This window comes from Mixophyes fleayi, chromosome 12 (assembly GCF_038048845.1).
Source record: "Mixophyes fleayi isolate aMixFle1 chromosome 12, aMixFle1.hap1, whole genome shotgun sequence".
NCBI lineage: Eukaryota > Metazoa > Chordata > Amphibia > Anura > Limnodynastidae > Mixophyes > Mixophyes fleayi.
In genome coordinates, this window is record NC_134413.1 from 32,778,385 (window position 1) to 32,805,889 (window position 27,505).

The 27,505-nt window shown below is 40.1% G+C and overlaps 1 protein-coding gene across 1 annotated transcript; it reads left to right on the top strand.

The window, feature by feature from the left end:
• Positions 1-717: 717 nt before the first annotated feature.
• ATG14 (autophagy related 14) lies at positions 718-27,287 on the top strand. Its single transcript, XM_075192899.1, has 10 exons — positions 718-1,024; positions 15,630-15,692; positions 17,170-17,212; positions 18,686-18,767; positions 20,601-20,838; positions 21,157-21,386; positions 21,961-22,078; positions 23,070-23,160; positions 24,837-24,922; positions 26,624-27,287. The coding sequence occupies exons 1-10, from the start codon at positions 789-791 to the stop codon at positions 26,928-26,930; spliced, it is 1,494 nt and encodes a 497-aa protein (XP_075049000.1). The 5' UTR covers positions 718-788; the 3' UTR covers positions 26,931-27,287.
• The last annotated feature ends 218 nt before the right edge of the window (positions 27,288-27,505 follow it).

Below are 27,505 nucleotides of genomic sequence, written 5' to 3' on the forward strand. Positions count from 1 at the left end.
ATACCTAACTGAATACGCCGCTGTGTTTTTTATAGTGTTCACTACATTTCTCTCTTTATTGTATATCTGTCACTAAAATACTTTGTACTATAAACTGAATAATTGTGGCAGATCACCATATGTTTTCAAACCTATTCTATTTCTAATAAAAGTAGATAATTTTTTTTTCGTTAGCCAGTAAGTGCTGGAAGGATTTTTCTCTTGTACTCATGCAGCATAGCCATATTTCATACTTACTAACTTGACAAAGTTGGTTTCCGGGAGAGGTGGGTGTGATGGGGGCGGGGCTCCAAAATGCGCCCCCCGTGACGTAATGCCAAACACCGCAATTCACCGGGAATCGCAGCGTTTGGGAGCTAATTCTGCCCACTTCACTAGCAAGTGACACTTCCTAGTGAAGTGGGCAGATCTGGGATATTGCCACCCTCTCCCGGGAGTCTGGGAGTCTCCCAGTTGGCAAATATGCCATATTTACCTCCCTCTGAGGAGAGGTTAGTAGGTATGCCATGCCAGAGAGGAACCATGATAAACAGTAGTGTTATCCTCAGTGTCTACAATGTGCCCACGTTGTTCAGCTGTATTACACTGTAACATCAACCATTACAAGTGACTGGTATGAGGAGAACATTGGTCACGTTACTGCGGGCTGGACCCGGATGTGTGACACTGGCAGTTCATGTCCCTGGTCCCTGGGATCATGTCAACAGACGAAGCCCCGCCCCCTTCTCCCAGCATGCACCGGACTGAAAACAAAACCCCCACGTGACAGCCGGTGAAAAGAAGCCGTCATGGCGTCTCCCTGTGGGAAGGGAGCCCCGACCTGGCAATACCTGGCGGCGGTCGCCGGGGGCACCTGGAGCCCCCGGAAAGGGGCGGAGCCGGTGGACCCAGTGGATGATGCGGAGGGGCTGTTTGTGGCGGTGGAGCGATGCCCCCTGTGTAACACCACCCGCCGCAGACTGACCTGCGCCAAGTGCGTCCAGAGCGGAGACTTTGTCTTCTTTGACGGGAGGGACACTGAGAGGTAACTGCGGGGGTCTCCCAAAGTCATGCTGGCTGTCCATTACCCCTATATACCACTGGTCAATACACTGTAGGGAGTGATGGCCCTGGTAGTAACAGTATTATGTATATTGGGGGATGTGGCCCTGGTAGTAACAGTATTATGTATATTGGGGGATGTGGCCCTGGTAGTAACAGAATTATGTATATTGGGGGATGGGTGTCACTCTACTTCTGCATTAGGCAACCTGTGACTGCTCTGCTGCTGTGGAACTACAAGTGCCAGGCTTCTCTCACCTATGCCTACCTCTGTCTCTAATTACGCTTCTCAACACATTTTAAAATATTCTCTGCATCTGGCATGTGAATGTGTTTTCACTTAATTTGAGGATGCTGAGTTCAGTGGAAATATCAGATTATCTCTATAACGTCACATTTATTAGAGCGTCACATTTATTAGAGCCTCACAAATAACAAAGGCGGTAATAACTATAACTGAAAAAAGTAAGATAAGTGTAAATTTCAAATAATCTCTACATAATTGAAATATTCTCATTGTATTCATTTGTAAAATACTAATAAAACTACAGAAATGCTAAAAAATGGCAGAAAGTAAACTTCAGAAACTCGTAACAGTCCAAAATAGCCGTAATATAATTGGTAAGAAAAGAGAAAATGTAAAGTCACTTTGCTTTAAGGAATTAGGATGTTGACACTTTCCGTTTGTACAGTGTCTCCTTGGTCTCTAAAAAGAAACCATCATTGCAGGTTCCCAGCGTCCTTGGTAGCAATCATCATTTATTTATATAGGGCCTCTAATTCCGCAGCGATGTACAGAGAACTCACATCAGTCCCTGCCCCATTGGGATTTACAGTCTAAAGTCCCCTAACACACAGACTAAGGTCAATTTGTTAGCAGCCAATTAATCTACCAGTATGTTTTTTTGGAGTGGGAGGAAACCAGAGCACCCGGAGGAAAACCACACAAACCCGTGGAGAACATACAAACTCCTCACAGATAAGGCCGCGGTCAGGAATTGAACTCATGACCCCAGTTCTGTGAGGCAGAGGTGCTAACCACTTAGCCACCGTGCAATGCTCCATTGTCAGAATATCTTGGTGAGAACGTTCCCCTGTTCATCACTGATGCTACCCAGGTTGTCAGGGGGGGAAAAGTCTAGTTGGGAATGTAAAAAGTGAATTTTAAGTGACATTCTGCAACCCATATTCATGTAGTTGTCCAATAGTTCATTCACGATGGTCTCGTAGTTGGCCTCTTTTCTGTTCCCCAAGGATTCATGTACAGCAGCCTTGAAGGAGGACCAAGCAGCAGACTAAATTTAGCATTAAATTTTTAATCGGTAGGCAGAGGTTGGTATGAATAATCAATTGTCACCTCTTCCAATAGAAGTATAGTGTGTGTGTATATACCGATCTGCCACAACATTAAAACCACTGACAAATGCAGTGAATAACATGTATTGGGCAGTAAGTGAACAGTCAGTTCTTGAAGATGATGTTTTGGAAGCAGGAAATATAGGCAAACTTAAGGTTCTGAGCGACTTTGACAAGAGCTATATTGTGATATCTAGACGACTGGATCAGAGCATCTCCAAAACAGCAGGTCTTGTAGGGCGTTCCCAGAATGCAGTGGTCAGTACCTACCCAAAGTGGTCCAAGAAAGGATAATTGGTGAACCGGCACCCAACGCTCATTGATGCGCATGGGGAGTGAAAGCTAGCCCGTCTGATTCAGTTCTACAGAAGAGCTACTGTAGCACAAATTGCAGAAAAAGTTAATGCTGGCTATGATAGAAAGTTGTCATAACACATAGTGTATGGGACGGAGTAGTAGCTATGCTGACCCCTGTTCACTGCTGAAAGCGCCTACAATGGGTATGTGAATGCCAGAACTGAACCATGGATCAGTGGAAGAAGGTGGGCTGGTCTGATTAATCACCTTTCATTTAAAATGTGTACAGCCAAGAGCATTTGCATTGTTTACCTAGGGAAAACATGATGTCAGAATGCAGAAGAAGAAGGCAAGCTGGCGGAGGCAGTGTGATGTTCTGGGCAATGCTTTGCATGGAAACCTCGGGTCCTTGCACTCATGTGTTTGACATGTACCAGCTACCTAAACATTGTTGCAGACCAAGTACACCCCTTATGGTAACAGTATTCCTTGATGGCAGTGGCCTTTTTCAGCAGGATACTGTGCCCTGCCACACTGCAAAAATTGTTCAGGAATGGTTTGAGGAACATGACAAAGATTTCAAGGTATTTACTTGGCCTCCAAATTTCCAGATCTCAATCTGATCGAGCATACATATTTTGTTCCAGTGTAGTCTTAAGCGCTGTATAATATCACAGTGCTTTCTCCACCCTGGTTCTTGAACCTGTATCTGTGGCAGCATTAAGGATCATATGTGGACTCAATAAGTTTAACAGAACAGCCTAATTAAAGTAATCGGTGAATATAGCTGTGGTTGTGTTAAGGTACCTGATGAAGAGTATATAAATAATCTATTATTTATGTTTCATTTTATAACATATAACAGATTCAGCCACAATGGAATTGGATAAGTGACTGTGCACATGGAAATTCTCCCTCATTGCAAACATTTGACTTGTGAATACTTGTAAAACTAGTCTTCAGTTGGTTAGTAATTAACATATGAAAGACTGTAGCCAGGTTCCTATAGAAGTTGGACTCCGCCCACAAAAAAGGGTTTTTTACTGTACACAGAGGAATACCCTTCTCTCCATGCTTGATCCCCGGACTGAGAGGACATGCTGCTTTTGCTCCTAGGTGAACAGGCCTTAGCCCTGACTAGTATGGAGTTTGAATGGCATGAAAGGTGAGTGTAAGCGTGTTGTAATGTGTTGTTGAATGGAAGACGCATATGTGTAGAGTATACGAGAATGAAAGTTTGAATACAGATGATAAATGTGATTGGAATAATTTTGGTTTGGTATGGACAGTCACATAAATGCATGCCTTGTTTGGGATAGATTGTTGATATAAATGGATGCGTTTGTGTTATATATACATGGTTAAGTTTTGGTCATGGAAGCATTGGTGTTATACATAGTTCTGTGGTTAATGCTGCAATAGAGTTTTTGGATGGAAATAGTTTGCTTTATGCAGTTTAATGTACATGCATAGAAAGTGCAGGTAGTGATCAGATTGTTAAATATAACGTTTTGTTGGATTGTTGGTTTAAAGGGAAAGTAGAGCAGATGGATGTGGTTGAAATACCATGTGTTTAAAAATGGCTGCTGGACTTTGAGTGAGATGAATGGAGTGAGTGTATCTGTGTGGATTCCCTTCCCCTCCCCCTTCACATACACGATGCATTCAGCCTAGCAAAATAGGTATAGCTTAAAATACATTCACACAATTACTTATATAAGTATATTACAGGCAATAAGTGTTATATATGGCAACAAAAACTATATTTTGTGTAAAATATTGTTACGCTGTTTATTGGTATATAATACAACACACTATAAATGAAGTTATATCTTGCTGTGGTTATTTTTGAAGTCTGTCGATATAAGGGAATATAAGAATGATGTTTCTTGGCTTAATTTAGAAATACCTTTGCGAGGAGTTGGTTGACGGTAATAGATGTATGTATGTGTGTGTGTGTGTGTATATATATATATATATATATATATATATATATATATATATATATATATATATATATATATATATATTCGGTATTAAATGGTCATACATACATTTGCCAGAATATTAAGGAGATTGAAACCCATAAGGAGGTAAAAAATCCTTTAACAGTACCCACTGTACTCGCTCAGCAATAAATACAAGTGCAACCACCTTGTAGCATCACATTTTAGGTTCACAATACTGTTAAACTTTCTATCGCGCATCTCGCCAGTTTCGCCCCGTGTGGCTCACTGTGTGTTTTTTTTTCCTTTGGTTACCGCTGTCTGCTGTTCAGCCTGGCGTTCCTCTATCAACGGACGCCATCTTGCCTAGTGGTCTGCGCATGCGTTTCCCTGGGAACCTTCAAAACCTCTGCTCCGCAGTGATTGGATCATCTACAGCCAGTTCCCTTTATAAGGGCCCTCCTCCCTTTAATGCGTATGTTCATCAGGTCTCTCTACCTCATTGGAAGCATTCCCTCTGACTCCTGTTGTTCCTGACATTGTGGATGGTGCAGCATATCGCTACTCCTGTGCTGCTCACTGCTTCTCAGCAACTACCTGTGCAGCTCATCTCTACTCAGCAATACCTGTGCTGCTAACTGCTTCCCAGTAGTACCTGTGCAGCTCATCGCTTCTCAGCAGTTACCTGTGCAGCTCATTGCTTCCCAGGATTATCGCCGTAGAGCATCACTTATCATTGGTCCTGTTCCAGCATTATAACACCTGTGTGGATCTCGGTGCTATTGCTCTCTGCAGCCATATTGGTTCAGTCTCCTTCACAATCAAGACCTGCAAATTCACCGCAGAGCATCGATCATCATCTGTTCTGTTCCAGAGTTATACACCTGTGTGGACCTCGGTGCTCTGCCGTGCATCTCTTCACCTCTACTATTGCTCTGGCTAAACAACTACTCGGTGGTTCTCCGCACACGCTGCTCTGCGCCCCCTAGAGGAGCGTGACCTGCGGTGGAGAGCAGCCAGGACCATATTCCCTTGCGGGAATCACTGGTGAACACCTCTCCACCGTTGGACTCTGCACCTCTCTGGGGGTAAGCTGTCACTCTAGCAGCAATCGGGACCATTCCCATAATCCGGCTATTGTGACACTTTCATTTGGCAAAACTACCATTCTAGGCCATATGTTTGTTTTGACACCTCCAAGTATGGCCATTTGGAAGCTTATGCAGATGGGCGTGTGATATGTGAAGTGGTTTTAGATATTTCATCAACCTAAATATAAGATCAGGATTGCTTCTTGGCCTTTTGGCCAAGATCAAGTCCAGTACTGGCCTAGGAGGAAGTGGTGACCCCTATTACCAGAGACAAGCTACCTTAATCCTCTGGCCACGATTGTTCCGAGGTAGCTTAGAAAGCCCGGGCTCTATTTGTCCCCTGAAAGATGATTAAGGTACGGAGCACATTTTTCTTTTACTGCACTTTGCCTCCTTAGGAGAAATTTTTACAATGGCCTGGCCACTGGGCACTGATTTATTTTTTTCATTGTTGGGGTGTGGTCACACTTATGGGCTCTTCCCCATGACTTATGGGGGGAGTGTTGTGTGACTCCGATGTTTGCACCTCCTCAGTCTCTGTATGGGGGGGATTTGGTGCCTTGGCCAAAGCCTCAGAAAACCCAAGGACAAGAGAGGCTCAACCTAGCTTTGTGGCGAAGGTGGGTTCAAAGACAGTTACACACACACACACACACACACACACACACACACACTTTTGGTCTTGGGTGTTTGGGGATAAAGGGACCTGAAGTTCAAGCACGTGTGTGTGTTGCACTTTTTTTTCTTTTTTTTAAAGCACTTGGTGACCGAAAGCACAATCCCGGCTTTTAATGAGAGGGAGAGAAGAGAAAAAAAAATCTGGTTCACTGACCTTTGTTACACTGTAGAATGTACAATCAGATGTGTAAGGGCCGATTGGTACACACCTGCACAATTTACCTTTCAAATCTGTGATCTTCATCTCTTATAGCCATCTGCTGAAAAGATTGTGACTCTGTATACTCTGTACAAATATCTGCCTACGCTGCTGGTCGCGAGTGCGTACACACTTCCACATTTGCCCGACATTATTCCATTGTTGATCATGACTTTTAGGAAGACTAGAAAACCAAATCAAATGATGCGATGTGTTTTTGGTACGATCAAACATGGTCGTGGGAGTATACGCACTCCTGCAATATCATCATCAACATTTATTTATATAGCGCCAGCAAATTCCGTAGCGCTTTACAATTGGGATCTGACAAAACATGTCCTTTGCATGGTAATTGCATATATGTGTACCTAGCTTTACAATATATGTTGCAGCTAGTTTGACATTAAAATTATCAGATGAATATCAACAATAGTTGAGTTTGAGGTTTCTCGAATTTACTGTAACACATACCCATACAAATATATATAATAGAGAAGAGCTTACACATGGTGAAAATATAAAGTTTAAATTTTGTAAGACTACAAAATCACTGGCAAGGTACTTACAAAGAGGCCTTTTTTGGGGGGAAATATAAAATGATGTCCTTCCCGCTGTATGTAATGTATTTAGCACTATTTAAATAACTGTTGTATGGGCTTATGATTCCATGACCCCAATATCATGTGAATTTTCAGAGCCAATAAGAATCCTGAGAGGAATGCTAGAAAAAATACTCCTTTTTGTTGTTCACAAAGTTTCTCATTAGCACATTGAGCATGCTACTCCCAGGTCATGAGATATTCATATTCCCTATCGCCTGCCAACAAAATGGCTAGCTTTATGGAGATGTATACAAATACAAATCTAGCACCCCACAATTGTGTTGTCTGCTCAGCTTTTGTTAGTGTGTAGTTCCATATATGTGATAGGAATGCTTTAAGCATATGTTAATTGAAAGTCTGTTCATTTAGAGTGGTGCTTTCTGATTGGTTCTAAATTACCATATGATCTTGCAATGAAATTATGTAAGCCCATAGGACAGCCTCCACCAACAGATAATTTTCCTTATACCTAAGCAAAGTAGTAGTTATTACCAGAGGGAGACAGAGGGGCTGGCCATTGTTAATGATCATGCTATGTAACCTGCCAGCATACATCGCCACACGTCTAAAATAACTCATTTGGTGGTAGAAGACTATTTTTTTTTAATGTTATTATATGTAGACGTTTGTGTACTTCAGTAGACAATGGTTAAATAGCTATACATAATAAATGAAAAGTGTAAGTAATGGATAAAAATATTCTGTATCTGAGAATAGTCGAGTGAGTGTTAATGTACTAGTGCTCTTACACTACTACAGAAAACCAGGAAGTCATCACCAATATTTCCATAGTGGGGGGGGGGATGCTGGATCTGGTAAGATTGAGAGAGACTCCCCACATGCTTTATCAGATTGGATGTCTGACATCTAAGCTTATGTTATTGCATGTAACTATCAGGCTAGCTTAAAATACATCCCAAAATTGATTTAGAAAAAAAAAGTGTATTTTGGTCAGCACTATTTCTTTCCAGACCATCTTTATTTTACGTTCAAACGTGAAACATTTTGATCTGCGGAGGGGGGATGACATTGAGAAATGTAAAGGCTTGTCCAGTAGTGGTTTATTTTGAATTATTAATTAGAAATACAAAGCCATGCTTGCATACTTATCTTTTTGATGTGACTGGGTAGCGCTATACTATTGTTTGATTAGATGTCATTTGTTTTAGTAGATAAATGAAAATGGCGGGTTTCACCCATAATAAGGAATGTAAATATAATGGGAGAGATGGCGTTTCAGCTTGTGTCCATACATTTATTTTTAGATGAACATAAATATAGCAGAATCAAGTCACTATTACTTTTATTCCCCCCCCCCCTTTTTTTTTTTTTTTTTTTTTTTTTTCTTTAGAGGATGATTTCAAATATATAGAAGTGAAAGGATTTTTTTGATTGTTTCTCGAACTTTACTCCCACCTATACAAACCACATATTTATAATGCACATTATTTTGAAAATATGCTTCTTAAAAAGCCAAACAGGATATTCCTACACATAGGATGCTATTGTAGTCAGAAGATAAACATTACACCATCTACTTTAAGCCTAAGGTAATTACTGTACAGCAGCTGTGAGTAAGGTGTAATCACTACTTCAGAAAGTGCTGATTATACAAATATTAATTACAGAAATATGAATGAACAATGGCTATTATAATTTGGTCTTCTTTTTTTTTTTTTTGTTTGTTTTGTAAAGAATTAATTTGTGTTTTACAATCATCCTATGTTGAGCATACACTGAAACAGTTTTCATACTCTGTCAGATTAAAATGGTAATGCGTGTAATAAATTTGTATATCTGAAGAGGGTGTAATGTTGTTTGTCAAGGATCTACATCCCTATCAAAAACTGTTATCAGGAATAATAAGGGCGGAGCTCAATTTTGTATATTCAGTTCCAGACACACTGACCCAGATTGCACATCCACCAATGATATGTTGGGCTCATTATGCTGTTTAATAGACTATTCTTAATGGATCAAATTTTTATGAAGGTAAATAAATAAAAAAAAACACACGTTGGTGTAATCCTGAATATAACTGCAGTCCTGGTGTACATGTAAAACCAGCCTGTTAGATATTGTTTGCTTAAAGCAGGCCTGTCCAACCTGCGGCCCTCCAGATGTTGTGAAACTACAAGTCCCAGCATGCCCTTCCAGCTATCAACTGGTTGTCTACCAGCAAAGCATGCTGGGGCTTGTAGTTTCACAACACCTGGAGGGCCGCAGGTTGGACAGGCCTGGCTTAAAGATTCAACCATGTCTGCAGTGGTGACTTTCTAGTCGAGATTTGATGCCAGCGGTGACCTCCCACCCCTCTCAACCCTCAATAGATATAGGTAAAAGTATATTTTTACGTTGTACTGGTGGATTGATTGTTACACTGTGTAGTGCAACATTCAGCTACCATATTTTAAATTTCTACAATCCAGGCCAACCAATACTTATTTATTATCATTGTAGATTTGTAAGGCACCACAGTGCTCCACATCGCTGTATAGTATGGAAAACAGGACATGCCTAAAACAGTGATAGATAGAGATATATAATATTTCGGACAAAATAAAGGCATGAAACCAAAGGGTATGGAGGACCCTGCCCATTAGAGAGCTTACATTCTAAGTGCAAGAGGGCACAGCTGAAACAAGAGGAGCAAATATGACTGAGTGGAGATTGGGACAGTTGTGAGGGTACATAAGTGTGAACAGTGTTATCGAGGATAAGGTCACCTCTAAAAATGAAAGAGATGATTTATTTTTTTTTTCTTTTAGAGAATGTCTAAAGATTTGAAAGAGCCTGATCGGGCATGGTAGGGAATTCCATGATAAGGTAGCGGCACGGGAGAATTCTTGTAGGCGCGAGTGAGAGGTGGTTACCAGGAACGAGACAAGGCGCAGGTCAGAGGTAGATACGAGGGCGGGAGGGGAGAGCGTTTAGATATCAGATTGGAGATGCATGCATTTTATATGTATGTTCTACCATCAGTTACTGCTGGAATTCTGTATCACTGGCCCTATCTAGGAATAGTCCATCAAGCCAACATGGACGCCTACACTGTAATTCAGTGGTTCCCAAACTTTTGCAATTTGCGGCACCCTTAGAGTCTCCATAATTTTTTTCAAGGCACCCCTTCAAAATATTACTGAGCAGTCCTGTTTTTAGAAGTAGTTGGGTCAAAAAAATGTAATCAGTATTTAGGTCTGGACAGAAATACTTATTTAGTTGTATGCCCTCTCACGCTGTCCCCCCTCCTCTGCCACGCTGTCCCCCCTCCTCTGCCACGCTGTCCCCCCTCCTCTGCCACGCTGTCCCCCCTCCTCTGCCACGCTCCCTCACTCTGTCCCCCCAGAAAAACAAACAAAACATAAACTTACCAATCCGCGCTGCGCCTTGACCCAGCATTCTCCCTCTCTCACGCAGCTTGTCACTATAGTGTCACCCTGTGACAGCGCCGTGGGAGCACCCCTGGGAGCCGCGGCGCACACTTTGGGAACCGCTGCTGTAACTCCTTCCGTCACTCAGAAGGCAGCAAGGCATGTTTTCCCAAAAAGGGCAATGTGTTGCATTAAAAGACTAATAACCTCATCTGATTTGTTTATCCAGGGGCGTGTACAATGGATCACTAGTCAAGATTTTCGGAGTTCCCTTGGGAGTGTTTGCAATTATTTTAATATAGCATTATTCCTTTCAATGGCTCTTGTTGAAATATTTGCTCTATGCAGAGTGGAATACAAATGATTATGTAAATTACATATTTTCATTCATACAAGTGTGTTTTAATTGTGCCACCGGATATTTACATCTCACAATCTGCTAATTACCTTGCAGAGATTATCTTGTTTGAATGCTCTAACAATTACATGATGACTTGGGCAGGTGTGTAAACATGTGATCTGGGTAGCAGTGCACAATACTTATAAATAATGGTACACTCATTGGTGGGAGATTAATACACAGTGCAAACTGCACTCTTGAGAGATATATATATATATATATATATATATATATATATATATATATATATATATATATATATATATATATATATATATATATATATATATATATATATATATATATTAAATAAATGTCTAGTGGCGTGTTAGTCTGTGTGGAAAAAAATAGAACCAAGCTGCAGCGCCACCTGCTGGGCGGAGTTATACACTGACCTACTAAATTCTTAGTGTGTGTGGGGGAAAAAAAATCAGAAAGGGCTGAAAGTTGGTATACTAAGATGTGTTTAATTTGTTAATTGTTAAAAGTGTTTATAAAGATTTTAAAAAAATATATATATATTTCTTGAAGGAGAAGTGACAGTTGGGAATGGTTGGTGGCTGCCGGGGGTGACAGTGGGGAGTGGTTGAGGCCTGGGCTATGGCCCAAATGCATGACAAGAACCTTTTTAACACCTTAAGTAGCTTGATTTGACTAGAATGCATGAGTATCATGCACGGGTTAACGTGTGTGTGTATATATGTGTGTAATAAAATATATATATATATATATATATATATATATATATATATATATATATATATATATATATATATATATATATATATATATACACACACACATTTTATTAGTGTGTGTATATCTATATCGTATTAACGAGTAGGGCTTCTCTTGCATTTCAGACATTTTCCAGCATAAATAACTGCTGTCTGGGCATTAAAATTTGTTCATAGATGAATGAAAGAATTATCCATAGACATTAAAACAAATTCCTTAACTGTAGTTCACAGTATTTGTTTTAAATACGTTGAATGAACTGTATGAAATAAGCACTTCTAGAATTCTTTTTCTCTAAACAAGAAATGCATTTTGTAAAAGTGTTTAAGTTCATGAACTGATGTTTTGATCATATAGTATATTGTGTATAAGAAATTGGCTGTTTATCTCTCAGCATCATGTCCTCTGCCCGCAGACAGGATGTGATCTGCAGAGGCATGTAGATGTCGACTTGTTGAACCTCATTCCATTCTGTCTGTGTCCTGCATCCCTAGAGCAACACACACTGTAAAGGCTCTGCCCAGCGTGACTCCGCCACACGGGTGTCTAAACCAAACGCGCACATAAATGGTGAGGTCAGGAAGGAGTTAATGTGACTGGGCCCACATTCGCTACCACGTGAAATCAATGCTTCCATTACCAAAAGATTAATCGATCTGTAATCTTTAGATTTCCATAAAATGATTACTGAGCAGTCTGTCTCACAATATAATGACTATGTGATGAACATGAACCAGCTGTGGTCACTTGTATATTGATTGTTGTTGTGTCACCAAATGCCTGGGGCATAAAATGGGAGTGTTGTACTGCCTGAGATATTGGGAGCCACTTGTGTGCTTAATAGTTTACACCTCACTATTTGTAAGATGGATAGAAACCTGAAATAATATGGGTGTGTGTGTATATTGTGTGTATAACATATATAGCTGGTGCTATATAAATAAATCTATTTATATAGCGCCAGCAACTCCTGTAGCGCCTTACAACTGGGACCAAACGGTATTAAAACATTACCGGGTAATACATACAGAGAAGTAAGAGGGCCCTGCTCGCAAGCTTACAATCTGATAGTGTGTGTGTGTGTGTGTGTGTGTGTATATGTATGTGTGTGTGTATATGTGTGTGTGTATATGTATGTGTATGTGTATATATGTATATGTATATATATATATATATATATATATATATATATATATATATATATATATATATATATATATATATATATATATATATATATATATATAATTTATAATTTTCGTTTACATTGTGGCTAATGTCACATGCAGTTATCATTGATATTTGGTTAATGATGTGAATGTTGGACAAGTCAGACAACTTCTGGCTGACATTAGCTGCACCAATGTACTGTAACTCATTTCCCCGTCACCACCACCCTACCCTGTAATTAATTTCTCCTCTACCCATTGCCCCCGTGCATGTTATTCATTTTCCAGCTTCTGATATGCCAGGGATGTCTCTGGTACATAACATGCTGCTGCTTCAGGCCGTTATGACATGAACATGCTGGGCATGATCTTTGTTTTGTGGGGGGTTTTTGTTTTTCTGACCTTTCTGAGAGGCAGTAAAAGGGTTTAATTTGGAAATGTAAGTAAGTGGCCTGCCAGTGGGAGGTGGCAGGCTGTTATTTCATGCCCTGTGGAATTTTTTTATATATAATTAAAGAGCAAGAGAAGCCACCGTTTTCATGTTAGAGTTTACACCTTCATTTCACTTTTACTAAGCCTCCCCCACTACTTTTACCCATACGGTGACTTCATCCTCTTTTGTCTCGCCCCACACTGTATTACAGTGATTAATGGAATTTTGTTTATCAGGGTTTCATCTTGTTATGACATAGGGGTTTGCAGTGTCTGACCCCTGCCTCACTGAGCTTTAAACCCACTCAGTGCTGTACACCATGCTCTCACAGTTCTCTTCAGCCAGAATGATCTCTGTGTATGTGACTCTCCCCCATTTAAGGCCCAATAAATAAGTGGTGCCAGTGGATTGAAGCTCAGAAAATGGCACAGTGCATGCTGGGAATTGTATTTTTCCGGTTTTCTGTACGAGGGAAGTTGGTGACGTAGCAATCTCATATTTTCAACTCTAATGCAGAGAAGTAGTGAGTATGTACTGTCACACATTAATATAAACTAAGTTATTATATAGCAGTGATAGATTGGAGGTGGAAGACCTCTATAATATAAGTGGAAGATTGTGCATTGGTGGGGATACATGTTCATGGATACAGCCACTGTGCTTGTTCCTGGCTCCGGGGCAGATGGTGCATACAGGTACTGTGCTTGTTCCCGGCTCCGGGGCAGATGGTGCATACAGCCACTGTGCTTGTTCCTGGCTCCGGGGCAGATGGTGCATACAGCCACTGTGCTTGTTCCTGGCTCCGGGGCAGATGGTGCATACAGCCACTGTGCTTGTTCCTGGCTCCGGGGCAGATGGTGCATACAGCCACTGTGCTTGTTCCTGGCTCCGGGGCAGATGGTGCATACAGCCACTGTGCTTGTTCCTGGCTCCGGGGCAGATGGTGCATACAGCCACTGTGCTTGTTCCTGGCTCTGGGGGAGATGGTGCATACAGCCACTGTGCTTGTTCCTGGCTCTGGGGGAGATGGTGCATACAGCCACTGTGCTTGTTCCTGGCTCTGGGGGAGATGGTGCATACAGCCACTGTGCTTGTTCCTGGCTCTGGGGCAGATGGTGCATACAGCCACTGTGCTTGTTCCTGGCTCTGGGGCAGATGGTGCATACAGCCACTGTGCTTGTTCCTGGCTCTGGGGCAGATGGTGCATACAGCCACTGTGCTTGTTCCTGGCTCTGGGGCAGATGGTGCATACAGCCACTGTGCTTGTTCCTGGCTCTGGGGCAGATGGTGCATACAGCCACTGTGCTTGTTCCTGGCTTTGGGGTATGGATAACCACAGTGACTAGTTGCATGTTCTGTTATACCTCACCATTGTTGTAATTAGCAGTTAGTTGATTGATTTAGCTCCTCTGCTATTCTGCCCAAATAACTGCTGTTGGCTAGATGTTGCTTGGTTTGTTGTTAATTCTCCAACCATTGAAAACCACAGCAGTGTTGCTGTTCTTCAAACACTCAAATCAGTTTGTTTACCATCCACTACCGTACTGTGTACTCTTAACCTGCATTTAAGTCTCTTAAACCTTAATCACTGTTTTAATTGTGCATAAATGCATTACATTGCTTATCGGTTTATTAATAGTATTGCCTACACCAGAGGTGTGCAAACCCAGTCCTCAAGGGCTACCAACAGGTCATGTTTTCAAGATTTCTGTCTGTAGAAACAGCTGAGATAATTACTGACCCAACCAAATAGATTAACTCCACTGTGCATGTTTAAAGAAATCCTAAAAACATGAACTGTTGGTAGCCCTTGAGGACTGAGTTTGCACACCTCTGGCCTACACCTTAGATTCTTACATCACAGTGCTCCGACTGTAGGTTGGTTTAGTTCGACCCACTTCTTATACACAAAACACCATGTATTGGGTGTACTGAAATGTTCCTCCTGTAGATAAAGCCTTATCTCAAGTATCTTTTTCTTTCATAAGATCCTGAAATGTTTGCATATCTGTGAATGTTTAAATTTAATGGTATAAAGCTTCTAGTAGAAAACCCAGTTTTTCATCCGAGTGTCATTATCTAGAAATGCTAATTTCTACAGTGTGGTCCCATTTTTTAAATTGTGTACAACTCTCCCTTTCCATCAGTAATATGGGAAGCAAAACCACAATCATTTTCTGTGGAATGGTGCATTTACATTCTATTAGAAGATTATTTCCTATAATTGCTAATCGTCCAGTAAAGCAACCTGCGGTTTTATTAGAGACTTCTCTGATAACTGTCATTCTATTTTATTTTTTTTCTTCAGATTTGCAGACAAAAGGGAGAGATTAAATCGCTTAAGGGAAACACAGCTGGATTTTCAAAAACAGTAAGTGCTACTTCACAAACACTTTGTTCTTCAAATACTGAATAAATACTATCTCCATTAAAGTTCTTGCTGGGGGAGGGGGGTTTACATTTGAGATGTGCTGATGATGATCACACACCTCATGAGTAAAAGGATTCCCCACTTAAACATTAGAGTTTGTGTATTGCCTCCTTCTCTGTAAATTTCAATCCCAGATTTTCACACCAATCGGCTGCGGAGGTTTGGTAGATGACGTTCATTGCTGAAGATGGTGGCATTACATTTGCTATGAGCCACTCACATACAATATTTCCACTACATGTTGCCTCCCCTTTTCAAAGCTTTTGTCAAGTGTGCCTGTGAAAAGCAGGGGCTGGCATTCGTAGAGATGGGGTGGGAGGTGTCTTAACCAAAAAAAAGTTATGTGATTCCTACCGACACACTCTGGTCTCTGATCCTGTGAAAAGTTGCCACCTTCTGAATGTGGTTTGGGCTGTGCTCAGGATGAGCTGCGATAAATTCAAGTGGTAATGCTGCTTAACAATGGCAGCCCTGTACAGTTAGACTGCAGCCAGCAACGCAGGGTGGTGGCTTTTCACAAGATCAGAGGTGATCATTGCTATGTAGCAGTACATAGCAATGACATCAGACATCATTATGATTTATTGCTTAGGGCAGTGGTTCCCAAACTGTGCAGGGAGCCGCAGTGATCTCACAGGGGTGCCAGGGCCGGTGGTAAGCAAGGTGGAGGACTACTTGGTAATTATTTTGGCTTAGAGGTGCATTGGAAAAAAAATTATGGGGACCCCCCCCCCCCCCTAAGGGTGCCTCAAACTGAGAAAGATTGGGATCCATTGGTTTAGGGGACTAAGCACATTAAATCTACAGTAGGCAACTTGTAGCTCGGCAAGCGCTGTCCAGCTCTCAGAACATTTAGGTATTGAGTAGTAGTAGCAGCTAGACTGCAATGTTTTGATCAAGTCTGGTTTAAAACCTCAGACTGCAGGTCAGTGACATACATACAGAAAAAGAAGTCCAGTGTTTGAAGTTATAACTAATGTAGTATTGATGTATAAATCACAAGTACCAGTTGTACATTGCACTAGGCATGTGATTAGACACTCTTTAATCTACCTTAGATTACCTGGGTTCACATTATTTATAGTGTGTCCTGTCCTCCATAAATAGTGGACTTGGAAGTTCTGTGAGCTGAGCCAATTAGTACTCTGGATAATGAAGCTTATTAGTTCACCTAGGAAGTAGTGACTTCACTGAGGCATAAGGCATGATGTCACTAGTTCACTGATAGGTTGCATTCTTCTGAAGATTGGCACAACCCACAACATGGTTTCCTCTGCTCTGAGTATATTACAGGTAGATTTTAAGAACCCTTATTCAACCCATTTCTACACTGGAAAAAAATCACAGATTTTCATTATGTATTTTGTTGTCTATATCTGCTTTTGGCACACACTCGGTACTAATCTTCTCTTTTTAGGGTTGCAAATGTCATAGAGGGCAAGCTGGCCACAGATAAGCTGGTGAGTTCTACGGGAGTTTGCACAATCAATTATTTTACATTTATTCAAAGAAAACAAAAATGATACAGCAGAGTGAAGTAAACATGTAATTAGAACAGTGCAATGCTATATTTCTGGAAATAGATGCAGGTTCTAAGCACAGCTGTAAAGTACAACTGTGCTGTTTGTTTGTTTTCCCCACCAACAAGCAAACTCAACAAATCAAAATTCCTTAACCCCTTTGTTGGTAAAGGGTTTTTCTCACGCTTGTGCTGATCTTAAATTTTCTGTGCTAGTCACATTCCAACATCAATATTGGTCATTTATTTATTTTTACCCACGCAAATTACACCTTGTTTTTTATTTTTTCAGAAGACATTGAATTTTCACGATATCTACCCCAAATAGCCAAAACGTGTTTGTTTTTGTATTTGCTTTTTTTGTTTTGATGATTTTTTTTTTTTTTTTTTATAGGGTTTATTTTCAATTTAGCTTTTAGTTTACTTTCTCACATATTTAAATAAATTTGTGGGGGGGGGGGGGGGGGGGGTCCTACATACCACAAAGAAACTTTTTTTTTTTTTTCTCGTTTTGACACTTTTACACAGACAGGTTTTCAGAATAAAATCTGCACTTTAAAATGATCATGTATTTTTTTTTTTTTTTTGCTAGTTTGCACTGTCTTGTATTAAATGCATATAATATGACATACCGTTTTGAAAACTAGACAACCTACCACATGAAAGGAGAGAACCTGGATTTATTGAAGCCAAGATGGAGGAAATCTGGGCATTATAACCCCTTCAGTTTCTAGAATTTCTAACACTTTCTGTAGATTGCTGTGGTGCTGTCTGGTGATGGCATAAAGGGAAGCACATAGTCGGCAACAATACTCTGGTAGACTGCACCATTTAAACAATACTCAATTGGTATTAAGGGTCCTAATGTTTATGTTGCTGTAACCTCCCCACTTTAAGGTGCTTTGTGTTCAGAGATCATCTTCTGCATCTTCTGTTGTAATATATGGATATTTGGGTTAGTCTCTTTTCTGTCAGCTTGAACCAATCTGTCCATTCTCCTCTGACCTTTCTCATAAAGGTGTTTTTGCCCACACAACTGCCTTTCACTGTTTTCATTACGCACTTCTTACTTTGTGAACAAACCTCCCAGGAGATCTGCAGTTTCTGAGACTCAAAACTGTTGGTCAGTCACTTAGGTCACATTTATTTTTTTCCCCTGATCTGGTGGTTTGGTTTGAGCAAGTGAATCTCTTGCCCATGTCTGATGCAATTATGCATTGAGTTGATATCCCATGACTGGTTGATTAGATACCTTCATTAACAAGCAGGTGTACCTAATAAATGGGTCACTGAGTGTATGATATCTCTTTCCCCTTCTGATAGCTGTACTGGCCGGGGCACTGGTTAATAATGGTTCATTTTGAAATTACATTTCAGTTCAAATAATTATTTTTATTTTTTTTTGTTCTTTCAGAAATGGAAGATTATGTCGTGCAAGATGAGGATTGAACAATTGAAGCAGAGCATATGGAATGGCAATGAGGAGATTTCAAAGAGTAAGTTGAAGATCTTAGTAGTAATGGGGAATATAATATATCCTTATAAGTAACATGATTTAGTAAACATTGGTCATTTTGCATTGAGAGAAGCACAACTTAGTTAGTTATAACTTTAAATAGGAAAACATAACCTATGTGATATATAGCCGTAAAATTAAAGGACTAATCAATTAATGGTGAAGGAGAATGATTGGGAATCATGTTGGTAATACCTGGCCTCATCTGGTACTGAATTGCGCAAAGTTTCATAATATCAATATTATATCTATCCAGTAAGACGAGCCCTCCTCCCATATACACTGTTGTAGGGAAGACCTTCTAGAACACAACCAGCTGGCTGTTATAGACTGTACAGTAAACTGATAGGAGCTGCGGCTGTTACGTCTCACATTCCAGCTCTCACTGCCAATAGCCATAGGAACGTGTCTCGCCAACATTTTCATTTTGTGAAAACTTGAGCTTGTTTCACACAGCACACATTGCACACTATACAAACATGTCTAGAATACACCTCTAAAGTAACCAGTCTAGTTTTCATCTTATTCTTCTGGTTAAAATTTCTAGTTGCAGATTAGGGAATTTGTGGATATTTCTCTCTGAATGGATGGTAAAATGCCTCTTATGACTATCCATTTACTCACATATTTATTTAAAGTAAAATCAAATTTTCCAAAATGTGTATTTTGGTTTTGTTTTTTTTGTGTGTGTTTTCAGTGATGTCTGATTTATACATAACTTGGGTATGAGGCCAAGACAGAGCTGTACAGGTGTATTTTTAGTATGCCGATTTAAAGTTAAACTCTTTCACACATAAAACCAGTCTTCTTTATGAAACATACTGCTGTATACAAGTTAAGCTTGTTACTGTTTTTCAGTAACCTAAAATAGAAACTACACCACAGATGCCTATAATTGATCACACCACGTTAAAACATGTACTGGTAGATGGAAACATCGGCTCACTATAGAGGATCTTGGTGTGACCCACCCTAGATGACACAATGACCTATTCTATCACATCCATTAATTTAAGAACCCACTGAGGTTATGTGAAGGAAATGATGACATACTGCACTGTCGAAGAGCAAGTTAAGCCAGTATTTGACATTAATCTATCAAAAGCTGTGTATTACTGACCTGAATAATGCACATGGAACAATTAAGTGTTTATCCTAAAATATGTCTACATGCTCTTTCACATACCTCACCTGAGCTGTCAGAAGCATGTATGAGCCACCCGGGTCACATCTCTCTCCAAGTAGACCATGTCCTTGTCACCATAGACTGTTACATACTTGACAACATTCGTTCCTGATTAATGAAAACATTATTGGCAAATGCTTTAGCTTTGGTTCGTCTTATGCCGGATCAAGAACTTGACCTCTAGCAACGCAATACCAATGCCCCCTTTTGGGGCATCGGGCTATTAGTAGCTGTGTTTTCACCCCTCTGCAGCAGGGAGCAGTGGTTGAAGGGAGGTACTTATAGTATATGAATAGTGTATTGCGGGCTTACAGTAATACACTATGTGAATTCATAATACATGACCAGTGATGTAGGCAGCAGCTTTAAATACTGCAGTCTGAGCTTTCTGACCCACATCAGGTACCCGTAAGACACTGTCCTAATGATGTTTCAGGGTCTTCAGCTGTCTGTAATGGAGTGGGGATGTAATACTTTGCTTTTTAACAGAGAATGACCAGATAATACTGAATTATTTTATCTTGATTCTTGTTGGAAAATTTCAATTTTGAGATTAAATCATTTAAGGAACATTATAAAATAGATTACTCATAAACGATTGCTAATGTATTTTCTTTTAATTTTAAGATTCAGAGCTACTGTCCAAGTCCAAAAAATACAACCAGGAACTCTACGTCCGGAGTCAAAGGCACCAGGAGAAGAAAGAGAAGATCCAGAGGCGGAATCACAAGCTCAGTGTGGTGCTGGAGAAGAGGAACAAAGATCTGAAGAGTCGGCACGCAGAGCTGGCCAGCCTGCGGCGGTCACATATACTAGAGCTCACTTCAATTATATTTCCAATAGGCGAAGTGAGAAATGTAACAAGGTAACCTCAGTCTGGTCTCTTAAGTGCCCGAGGACACCCTGGGATCTCAAGGCACCCTGGGATCTTTTTAGTGTGGGTTTCTGAACAGTTTTCTTACTATACACTCCCAAGTTGTTTCTGTAATCTGTGTTTAGCTTTATTGTGCAGCAAGTAAATGCTTTTGTATCTGCTGTTTTATATCTGTGAAGTTACAGTTGAGTCATACTTCGCTGACCATACTTGTGCTGTATATTATCAAACCAACCCAAGTAAAACAAAGACAATCCGTGAAACGCTGACTTGCTAATAATTGTTTCACCTTTTGTACACCTGTATCAGGGATCCGGCAGACGTCTCATTTGAAAACGACAATGCAATGACCTCCAGCACTGTGAGCAAGCTGGCCGAAGCCAGGAGAACCACTTACCTTTCTGGAAGATGGGTGTGTGACGATCATAACGGAGACACCAGCATTAGTATTGCTGGCCCCTGGATTACTCTACCAAACAATGGGGATTACTCTGCTTATTACAATTGGGTGGAGGAGAAGAAAACCACGCAAGGACCTGGTAATGCTTTGTGCTGCATTGGGCACTGCATAATAAGCCTGTTATGTAGAAGTTTCATCTTTCTATAAGCTATACCACCTACTTCTTAAAAGCTTTGGAGGGTCACAACTTGGTAAACCCCAGTATAACATGTTGCACTGTGTTCTATTTACTGTGAATAATTCCAGATTAGATAACTTGCCTTCCAACAAGCAAAGACAAAATACAGGACAGTCAAGAATCATAAACGCAGTACTAAATAAAAGCATAATGCACAATACTTAACAGGCAAATTATAGAAAAACAAAACAAAGTGTAGTACAGCACATCTAAGATACATAATACAAATACACACCGGTAAATGAGGGAAGAGTGGACAGGAGGATGACTAATAATTAATCTAGCTATTTGATTTAATAGGTAGCTTTTAATTTGATACGTTCTATTCCTGTGTAGATTGCTGCTTATGTGCATTAGTTAAATTGATGGAGTTAATTGCCTTTCAGTATCGCCAATTAGGAAAAGGCACACTGAACAGCAATTATACAGTGATAAATTACTCGCTGGGTCTGAGATGACTGTTTTCTTTTTGCAGATATGGAACACAACAACCCAGCTTACACAATCAGCGCTGCGTTATGCTATGCAACTCAGCTTGTCAACACCTTATCTCACATCTTAAATGTCAACCTTCCAAGAAAGCTTTATAATAGGCAAGTATATACACACTGTGTGTTAGAGAGATTGAATTTTATAGCTAGCATTGGCTGTGACACATACAGGATTGTGTATTTCGTTTTTTGTTCCAGGGTGTGTTTGTTTGGGGTGTGTGTTTGTTTTTCTTTTCTTGTTTATATGAGATAACTAAACATATTTTAGATTGTTCACTAGATTACTCACACAGCTGATAGACGCTTTAACTTAGAATTCAGGAAGAATAATAAATCATAAATATTATTTTCTTTTCATAATCCACTTTGTTTTTTAATCTTGAATGGCCTATAATCACCGGGATTTGGCATTTACTCATTTTTCAATTATAATAAAAATGTATCTCTTTTTTTATCTGGTCTCTTCCTCTTCCAGCTGCTCCTGCCCAGGGGGGGGCAGATTTCACATGGGCGATTTTAAACGCTGGCACAATTTCAGTTCCAGAATCACTTGTGTCTTTAATCTCTGCAGGCCTACCATGATTAACTGGAATGCTAGGTAACCACATTTCGCATTGGGCAACGGGCTGCTCATGTGACACTGTTTAGATTTCAGTATTGTCTATGCAGAGCTCTTCTGGCACAGTCTTCAGGACAGGAATGGGAAGGAACTCTGAGTCTGTAACTGTCCGCTTGTCCCCCTCTCCTCACTAACATAATGACAGCTTGGCAGCTTCTGATATGATCAGCACCCGACTCTCTAGAAATACTCTGCGCTTCTCTTTCTGGTGATCTGTCTGGTTACAGGTTGATCTATCCCCACCGGTTCAAAACGGTGGTCACTTAGAGATGTACAGGAGATGAAAATTAATATTAAATAGGTGCTCCGACCCTAGTGCACCTTTTACAAATGTACTTTCATTTTTTTTTATTTTTTTTTTAATGATCATGTTGACTATAATTGCCATCTTCCAGAGCTCAGAGACTTAGGTGTGGGAGATGTTTTGACCAAATAAGTGCATAAACTTACCATATTTATTTTGGGTTTTTACAGTGAATTTTGTGGAGAGAATTTGAGTCGGTGCAAGTTTAATCGTGCAGTGAATAAGCTGAACTCCAATATCCTGTATCTGTGTTTTTCTCAGGTGTGTATCGCTGTGCACAATCTGTATCCCTGTTCATGGAATGTAACAAACAATAGGAGGTTAGGGCCATGCATAGGCAGCCCTGGTTCAGGAAAGAAACTTTGTATCACATCATGTATACAATGTACAACAGTCTCCAATCTGTCTCCAGAAAAATCAAGTTCTCCCAGACACACTGTACCACATACCCTGCACCTTACACCCGTACTAAATCTTGTGGGGAACTGCCACCTGCTCTGACAACCCCTCTTGTCCCCCCTTCCTCAGCAGAAAGATTCAGGGCTAGTGAAATAAGGTCCTTGCATTAATTGCGCCCATTAACTCTGATCTGGTTGTAGGCTTCATGATGGGACATGGGTTTTTTTTTTGGGGGGGGGGGGGGGGGTTATTTATTTTTTATTTTTTTACTATATTTGCTCTTAAAATTGTGTATTAGAAGCACTGGTCCTGCATTAATAGGAAGTTCTGATAATTAAGTACTAATGGTATTCCTGTTGAAACCAGACACTTGCTATAAAAAAACCAAAAAGAAATATCCTGTTCTTGTTCACATGTGACACTAGACACTATTACGGGCCTGTTATGGGTTTTTCTTTTGCTTTATATATTTGTGAACCTGATATTTAATAAGTGACATTTTACTTTGAGACATTGGGTTATTGATCCTACTGCAGATAAATGGAATAATAATACTGCATATACTCCTGAGTTCCAGTGAAGGAAACTAAACAGTGTAAACCTGGTTTTTATCACTTAGAAGAAAAAAATCCTGACGGGGGTAAAGCCAAAAAACAATTCAGTGTTCTCCCCAGAAAACTTTGCCAGCCGGATGGCAGTAAGAAGTAGCCGGGTGGGGACAGTTATAATTCTTTGCAGTAATAATGAAAAATGTTGGCGGGTATTGCCCACACCTGCCAGGACTGGTCAGACTGGTGGTCAGTGGTGTAACACTCACTGCTGGCTGTAGTGCTCACATAGTGCCTGTTATAATAGGAGAAACAATGATTTTTTCTATTATAATAGGACTCTGTTGGGCTCCAAGAGCCGGGTGGAGCAGCCGGGAAATAGGTGCTGGGAGAACACTGCAATTACTTACCACTTGTTACTAAGAGGAGAAAACAGGCTTTCACTGAAATACGGTGACAAAAATGTGACCATTGTTGTTCTGTCACTTTGTAGTGCAGGATTCTTCATTCTTATCAGTTTTCTATTGCTCATATGGCTATAATCTAATGTAAACAGCCCTAACATGAGAACTTGCTCCAGGGAACTAGAGTGAAAATGTGACTGGAGCGCTATATGTAGCTATCACATGTAAATATGTATTCCTGCGATATATCCGTAATACCTGTAAACACTGTTTTATTCAAATGCGTATGCAGGTAAAGGAAGGTAATAGTGTGTTCTATGTGATGTACTAAAAGTTGCGATGGTTTCCCTTTTAAACTATATGTATAAATATATGGGGGTCAATAGTAGTGGGTGAGATGACGGACAATTACTTCTAACTGGAGAGACCCTTTAAGAATGACGACAAATCTTAAAATGTGCTGCGGCTACAAATGTCTGTCATCCCGAACATTGGAAATGGGGCATGTAGATAATTGATACCAACTGATCCTGTGCTCCAGGCTCTGTGTCTTATTGCACACTTCTCTGTTGTTTTACTTCCCTAGCACGTGGACTTGGATCTATTGCATCAGTTGCACACACTCAGGAATCTCATGTACTTGGTTAGTCCAGACAGTGAAAACTTGGGCAGGTGAGATTGGACACTTTGTTTCTGTCGGTGTGCTTGAAAGCTGTTTTTAATGTCCCATTGTATTGCGGTTACTAGCACACTGGATGTACGAGAACCTTTGTGCTCTGAAACATAACTTCAGTTTTCTAGAGCTGTCTGACAAAACATCTGTACAAATGCAACGTCAAAGATTTCTACTTATAACGTTATGGCTGTTTGATTTGGGTTCATACCTGAGAACAAGCTATTCCCTTTAACTGAGTGTGTGACGCTTGTATAATGTGCGGAGGTAATCCTGGGAATGTAAACTTATAAACTGAGTAATACACGGCTGCCACAGAGGACTGAGAAAGCGGTCTTATTTCCAGGTGTTTATTATGGGTTTTTTACATTATTATATACATCTCTGCCAATTCATCTACAGAATACATAGGGTGAAGCATAACAAAAGTCCTATTGCTGATGAGCACATACCTGTTGATAAATCAGCACTGACAAAAATGCTGCACTTTACAAACATAACCTGGGAGGAACATTCTCCAGGAACATATCCACAAGCCCACGAAAACAAACGCACACTTTTTTTTTTTTTAGTTTTTTGCTTCTTTCTTTTATGTTAAAAAATAAAAAAAAGTGTCTACGTGAAACGGCCACTAGTAGTATATTATAGTGGGAAAGTTTTACATGCACTGAGGAGTGAAGATATTTGATACTGCATTATTTCACTGGAGAAGTGATGTTTTACCCTCCATACTCCAGAGGTCATGTCGGCATTAGATACCATTCATTACATTGTGCCTTTTCAGAATAAATGCATTTTTCACATTTTTATTTTAAAACTGCAAAAAAAAAACACCATAAAAATTAGTGAATGTATGAACTAGTGTTTTTTTTGTTTTTTTATATCGATTTTCTATTTTCCAGCGCTTATGCAGGAGCCATCTGCTCTGACTCGTGCTAAGCATGCCTTACTCTATATTTAGATGTGATGACACGACTTGCAACATTAGCTGCTTTGCTTTATGTGTTTATGATGTTTGACAGAAAGCACAGTACCGTTTCCATCCAACAGAGGGAGATTGCAGCACTTATTCTATAGTTATACCTGATGTTCAACCTCTTGCTATCCAATCGGATTTCAGCTACAGTTCCCATGATATAGACTGTGTATTGTATTATGAAACGCTACATGGTCTTATAGACCGATGATTGATTGTTCCTGGGTGCAGTAACTGTCAATCATCAGCTGTTTCATTGTGAGCAGTTAGGGAAACATTAATTTGCTTGGTTCTGAGTACTATCTGCCTAATAGTTTTATCCTGGATATATTTCCATTTGCACTGACAACAAAATGTAGAACTGAGAATTTCTTCCCTTCATACCCTCTCCCTCCTTTATAAGTGAAATGTTCAGCAGTTGTGAATTTTATGAGAGCTTCAGGTTTCCAATTGGTTTCGTCTTGTTGTGTGGCTTTATTTGTTTGTTTGTTCTTTTTTGCATTTTTATTTATGAAGCTAACAAGAAACTAGTGCGTTTACACTACATTCTCATACTAAACTCTATAGCGACATATTTGCTGGTGCTTTCAGGTTTCATCTTGGTTTTTAACGGATAATGTCACTCTGGTTCGCTGCTTGCTCTTGCTGTCAACGTGGTGTTGGTAGATAAATTGTTGCCTGTCTGAACTAAGAAATAACATGTCTCTGTTTTTCTGCTATTTAGGTCTGGACCTTTTGAAATTACTGCTGATCTAGAAGACTCTATGGAATTTGTAGATCCCAGCGGGGCTGGCGAGAGTGATGAGAGTGGAGACGAGCACATAAGTGATGAAGAGACCGATCTGGGCACTGACTGGGAGAATCTTCCAAGTCCCAAGTTTTGTGACATCCCGTCTCAACCTCTGGAACTGCTAGAGAGCCAGAGTACAATGATGTCTCAACCCAATGCTAGCAGCAGCGCAGGCGGCATGATCTCCTCTGCAGCTGCTTCAGTCACGTCTTGGTTCAAAGCATACACTGGTCATCGTTAACGTGATTGGGAGAGACAAACACATGTATTACACCTCCTGTAATCCCCTAACTAACTTTTTTACGCAATCGAGAAGGTAGTTTGACTTGCAAAGAGCAAAGTTTTTATATAGGTGACTGTTGTTTTGCAGTAGCTTTTCTTTTTTTATTTGGCGCACACCAAAAGAAAAAACAAAACACAAAAAAAGTAATAATAAAATTGATTGTTTAAAGATTTGTGTAAAAATCAATGTTTTAGCCTCCATTCATCTTTTATGGAAAATTGGCCACCTCTTCCAGGGCAATGTATCCAGGTTGTGCTAAATGTGTCAAAAGATGGCTATCCTTAAACTGTATAAATATTTAAGTTTTGCACTAAACATATAGTGTTGCATTTCTTTCAGTATATAAGGTTTGTCATTTGATTATATGGGTTTTGACTTGATCCTTTGTTCTGATTAGGACGTCCATGTGTCCTGATTTTTTTCAGGGGACTCGCAAGTTTTGCCATTGGAAATCCTTGACCTAAAAGGCACCGGAGTTAATAGTATTAGTGCCTATAGACTCTCATAACTGTTGCATTTGGAAAGGAAGAGAT

What these genes read in the sequence shown, in the direction of transcription:
- ATG14 (XM_075192899.1), top strand. Translation starts at nt 789, where the DNA reads ATGGCGTCTCCCTGTGGGAAGGGAGCCCCGACCTGGCAATACCTGGCG. An exon ending in GACGGGAGGGACACTGAGAG is followed by an intron (nt 1,025 to 15,629) that starts GTAACTGCGGGG and finishes TTTTTTCTTCAG; the next exon opens with ATTTGCAGACAAAAGGGAGA. An exon ending in GAAAACCACGCAAGGACCTG is followed by an intron (nt 21,387 to 21,960) that starts GTAATGCTTTGT and finishes TTCTTTTTGCAG; the next exon opens with ATATGGAACACAACAACCCA.